This window comes from Doryrhamphus excisus, chromosome 1, assembly GCF_030265055.1.
Source record: "Doryrhamphus excisus isolate RoL2022-K1 chromosome 1, RoL_Dexc_1.0, whole genome shotgun sequence".
NCBI lineage: Eukaryota > Metazoa > Chordata > Actinopteri > Syngnathiformes > Syngnathidae > Doryrhamphus > Doryrhamphus excisus.
The window spans coordinates 30019515-30025514 of NC_080466.1; the positions used below are offsets into that span (position 1 = coordinate 30019515).

General features: G+C 33.4%; 1 protein-coding gene across 3 annotated transcripts in view; it reads left to right on the plus strand.

Annotated features, from left to right (window-relative positions):
• kif26bb (kinesin family member 26Bb) overlaps positions 1 to 6000 on the plus strand; it is a 32561-nt gene extending 26561 nt beyond the window's left edge. For all 3 annotated transcript variants that reach the window (XM_058091713.1, XM_058091714.1, XM_058091715.1), the window contains 3 exons: positions 895 to 1050; positions 3776 to 3890; positions 5214 to 6000. In XM_058091713.1, the coding sequence (XP_057947696.1) occupies positions 895 to 1050; positions 3776 to 3890; positions 5214 to 5268 (326 nt within the window). In that variant the 3' untranslated portion in view covers positions 5269 to 6000. The remainder of the gene's footprint in view (positions 1 to 894; positions 1051 to 3775; positions 3891 to 5213) is intronic.

Consider the following 6000-nt stretch of genomic DNA (forward strand, 5'->3'; position numbering starts at 1 on the left):
CACGGTGATCGAGTGGTTACCGCGCAGGCCTCACAGCTTGGAGACCCGGGTTCAATTCCACACTCGGCCATCTCTGTGTGGAGTTTGCATGTTTTCTCCGGGTACTCCGGTTTCCTCCCACATTCCAAAAACATGCTAGGTTAATTAGCGACTCCAAATTGTCCATAGGTATGAATGTGAGTGTGAATGGTTGTTTGTCTATATCTGCCCTGTGATTGGCTGGCCACCAGTCCAGGGTTTTCCCCGCCTCTCGCCGGAAGACAGCTGGGATAGGCTCCAGCAGATAAGCGGTATAAAATGAATGAATGAATGAATGAATGAACAGGAAGTAAATATTTAGTGATTGCTGAGACTTTTACAAATAAGCTCCGCTTCCTCCTACTCCTTTTCGGACATGTGGAATTGTATAAAAAGCTGAAGATTGTAGTGATTTTTCAATGAATAACAATTCCATGCTGCCATATTGCCATCACATGGTCCCCCCTATCCCGATTTCTTGTATGCTTTTATTTATTGTTTGTTGTCTTTTATCTTGTATTTTATATTGGTGTTCTTATCTTCTGTACAGCGACCTTGGGTGTCCTGAAAGGCGCTTTTAAATAAAATGTATTATTATTATATTATTATTATATTGTGACATGAATTGGAGATGACACGTGTGTAGAATGTCGTCATATCACGGACACTTAGCGGCAGGGAAAGCCTTCCATTGCCAGAAGTCATATCATTAATATATGAACCCCAAGGTTGCACTTAACAGTTGAGTTGCAGAATTAGGTCGCACTTGGTTATGGCATTCAAAACACCAAGAAAGCAGGTTCAAGGATTCAGTGTTATGTTTGTTATAAAATGGAAATACGCGCAGGTTTCAAAAGGATGTTTCTGTTTTTGCAGGCAGTCATCCCCGCTATCCTTCCCAGGACCCACCCCTCTCCACCAGACAATCTTCTAATGCCGTGCAATCTCGCTGGGCGGATCATGGAATCCCAGAGAATTATGATATTAAAGTTTATGAGATCGACAACAGGCAACGCATACAGAGGAAAGCAGGTACTGGGTTTATTCCTAATGTTTCAGATCTTCTATAAAGCAGTTTTCTTTACTTAGGTTATGTACTGACTGACTAATAATAAGAACAAAATACTTACAGGTGGAACAGAAATGAAATGAAGAGGTAAACAAGTACATTCCAGCAGCCTATTAATTTTAATTTTAATTTTAATTTTAATTTTAATTTTAATTTTAATTTTAATTTTAATTTTAATTTTAATTTTAATTTTAATTTTAATTTTAATTTTAATTTTAATTTTAATTTTAATTTTAATTTTAATTTTAATTTTAATTTTAATTTTAATTTTAATTTTAATTTTAATTTACTAAAATAATACTAAATATAGAATACATAAAATAAGTAAAAAATAAACAAAAATGAAATTATTTTTAAATACAATAAATAACATAATTAATAAATAAACTAAATGTTATTAAAATGACAGAATTAAGCATGTACAATATGTCAAAAAACAATACAGAATGATAAGAAATAAAAGAATAAATACATTAAAATAACACAAAAAATATACAAAATAAATGTATTTCTTTGAATGTACAAAATGTCAAAAAAGTAGTACAAAATATAACAAAAACAATAAAAAAATGTAAATCATTACAAAATAATAATGTAATAATAATACCAAAAATACAATAATAATAATAATAATAAGTTACTTAATAGTTTCATGTTTTTTTATTTTTATCTCAATAAAACAATAAAAAAATAAAAATATATATTAAAATATAATAACAAAATTAATAAATAAACAACATTTAATTAAAATTACGGCATTAAGCCTGTACAATATGTCAAAAAACAATACAGAATGATAAGAAATAAAAGAATAAATACATTAAAATAACATGAAAAATATACAAAATTAATTTATTTCTTTGAATGTACAAAATGTCAAAAAAACAGTACTAAATATAACAAAAACAATAAAAATGTAAACATTACAAAATAAAAATAGGAATCATAATAATACAAAAAATACAATAATAATAATAATAATAATAATAATAGTTCCATGTTTTTTATTTTTATCTCACTAAACAATACAAAAAACCAACTAAGAAATATACAGTATGCAGTATTATTGAATTATTATGTAATTAAAACATCAAACAAGCAACAGATTGAAGTCACGTTAAGATATGATATTTCATCCTCTCTTGCATTTGAGAGTTGAAATCCAGTTGAAAACACAATCTGGTGCACTCGGTGATGTCATGTCCCCTAGACGAGCTAGTCGAGAGGTCTGGTCCTCCTGAGACTGCTGGTTGCCTCCACCAGACTCAAGCGGTGCTTGCTTTATGCAATTTTAATGACCACATGGGGGGGGGGAACACATGTTGGGGGGGAACTGGGTCAATGTACTGCCAAGAACAAAGACTAACTCTGATCATGTCACGGCCAAAAGGGTAAAAGATAATCTTGTATATATATAATTTCCTTAAAGATCATTTCCATGTTAGACATAATAATCATTATAATGAGATTAATTTTTCTTTATAGACATTAGATGGCTTCTTGTTTCATTCCCTTGTGGGTTGGGTCTGCCCGACTGTGTATTCAATAGGTGGGGGTGGCACTTCTCAAATGTGTGTGTTGGGGTTGCACTGACCTACTTATTTGGACACAGTTTTTTTTAAGGGTCTTGGTGCCGATGGTTCATTCAGGACCGGCCATTGTTTGATAGTAAAAAACCCCTCCAAGGAAAGTTAGCATCAACCTGTTGAAAATGAATTAACCTCTGTGATGATAATTGATTGTTTCAGGCAAAAATAGACCCAAAAATTGCAACAAAAATACATTTTATAGAGCATAATTATAGTTTTGCTATAATTATTTTGATTGGTCGCCAGCCAATCACAGGGCACATATAGACAAACAACCATTCACACTCACATTGGTTATGGTAATGGTAATGGTGTTTATTTCATTTGAACATGCATCAGATTACAATTGAATGCATCACATAATCAGTTCCCAGTTCCACATGTACAAAAGGAGTAGGAAGAAGCAAAGCTTATTAAATTCTACCCCTCCATCTGGTACTTTTACAATCAGTAACTGTTACATTTGTTCACTTCTTGCTTTCTGAATTTAATTTAATTTAATTTAATTTAATTTAATTTAATTTAATTTAATTTAATTTAATTTAATTTAATTTAATTTAATTTAATTTAATTTAATTTAATTTAATTTAATTTAATTTAATTTAATTTAATTTAATTTAATTTAATTTAATTTAATTTAATTTAATTTAATTTAATTTAATTTAATTTAATTTCACAAAAAATCAGTTCCCAGTTCCACATGTCCAAAAGGAGTAGGAAGAAGCAAAGCTTATTAAATCCTACCCCTCCATCTGGTACTTTTACAATCAGTAACTGTTACATTTGTTCACTTCCTGCTTTCCTAATATAATTTAAATTGTTTTTTGTTAATTTAATTTAATTTAATTTAATTTAATTTAATTTAATTTAATTTAATTTAATTTAATTTAATTTAATTTAATTTAATTTAATTTAATTTAATTTAATTTAATTTAATTTAATTTAATTTAATTTAATTTAATTTACAAAAAACAATTCCGCAAAACATGCCATGTGCAATGTTTAGCTAGTGGAAAATGTTGTCGGAAACGAAATGGAGTTATGAAAACCAACATTTACCTGGACTAGCGTTGCAATATAATGATGATTGTGTCACCAGGGGGTCGCATGCTTCAGCGTCAAGCTGCAGTTTTGGGAGGTCAGACAGGAGACGATCACAGACAACTTGAGCAGAGACGAAGCCAAACAGGAGTACATCGTGTGGAATCCAGACTGTGAGTGATGTCATTTTTACTCAGGGATACAATTCTCTTCGAAAACATGCATGTTTAGCACTAATTTAGCAAGAGAACATGCAAACTCCACAAAGGGTGGAATTGAACTCGGGTCTCCTAGCTGTGAGGCCTGCTGCTAACCACTCATACTAGGATTATTAATGCAATATTTTTGTGGTTAGAGTATGGAAACCCTGCTTAGGACCTTCTACTAATTACAGGTTTTAACATTATTAGAGCCCTCCACACGTGAAATAACACCCCTATAGTCACATTTGCTGTGAGGCCTGCGCACTAACCACTCGACACGTGGTTTCGTGGTTGAATATTATCCGTCAAGAAATTACATATTGTCATATTGACCTTCTAAATACAGTGTTTTAACATTATTAGAGCCCTCCACACATGAAATAACACCCCTATAGTCTCATTTACTGTGTGGCCTGCGTGCTGCTTGTGATATTAACATGTGGAAATCTTGTATAAAACAAGATGTGATTGTGTAAAAACACACAAATGCACAGGGAAAACATGCAAACTCCACAAAGGGTGGAATTGAACTCGGGTCTCCTAGCTGCGAGGCCTGCGCACTAACCACTCGACCACGTAGTTTTGTGGTTGAATATTATCCGTCAAGAAATTACATATTGTCATATTGACCTTCTAAATACAGTGTTTTAACATTATTAGAGCCCTCCACACGTGAAATAACACCCCTATAGTCACATTTACTGTTTGGACTGCGCGCTGCTTGTGATATTAAAATGTGTAAATCTTGTATAAAACAAGATCTGATTTTGTAGAACCCACAAATGCACAGGGAGAACATGCAAACTCCACAAAGGGTGGAATTGAACTCGGGTCTATTAGCTGTGAGGCCTGCGCACTAACCACTCGATCACATGGTTTCGTGGTTGAATATTATCAGTGAAGAAATTACATATTGTCATATTGACCTTCTAAATACAGTTTTTAACATTATTAGAGCCCTCCAGATGTGAAATAACACCCCTATAGTCACTTTTACACTCCTATTATTTAGTGTTAGTATACAAAATAAGAGATCAGTGTAACATTAGACCTGCGTGCTAACTATTTATGAATATTATTATTCTCCTAAAAGAGCAGTTTCTTCCTTCTCGACACTCACATAGCATAATCCAAGCTGTGGAAGAAGCACAATAAATAAGGTCATCACTTCCTGAGTTATCCCCGCCCCCAATGCAGACATGGCAGCCATTTATATGTCATATTGTCATATCAGACACCCAAGGTCTCATCCTGTTTATCTTCCATCGGTACTCTGTCATCGCTGGCCTGCAGGCGACCTTTGCCGGACTTTCAAGGTGGACTCTCTGGCGCTCCCGGAGGTCCTTGAGAAACCGGAGAACTGCAGCGACGCTATTTGATGGGACTCACAATCAATCACCCAATCACGGAATAGTTCAAGCAGGTACACACATCACATGTCACTTCATTAAAAACACCTTTTACATCACATCAGCACCAGTTTTAGCTTCCTTTTCGGACATTTTGAGCTGTACGTTCAAGACTTAAGAGACGCATTGGGAACTTGATTGACGGGTCTTGACGGTGGCTGCTGTATATAGGTGTCAAATATAATATATGTATATAAATGTGACATGGTAGTAGACTCGGACCTTGTGGAATTTGATGTATTTGATTTATGTTTTTAATGTTTTAACAGTAAATGTAAAACGACTCATTTAGGGATGCTTTGATCATTTTGGTCATTTTGTCCGATGAGTTAAATTCTTTTTTGGTTTTTTTTTTTGCATTGTGACTGTCATGCACATACGGGTGAATGTTGGCCACCGTTGACGATTACTGGTAAACATTTCACTCTATGAAGTATTCGTTGTTTTTAACGTGCTACCTGCGTGAGATAGTTTTTGTATCATATGTTGGCATTTATCGGCACATGTCCTTCATGGGATTTTTCACAGAAAAACCGGTGACCGATCGCAGAATCCCTGGACTGAATCATACATGTTTCTGTGTACGTTTGCCTACATGTCTGGTAAAAAAAATGTATTCATTTAGTTTTTTATAGCATTTGCATCCTATTCAAATGAATCACATGTCAACA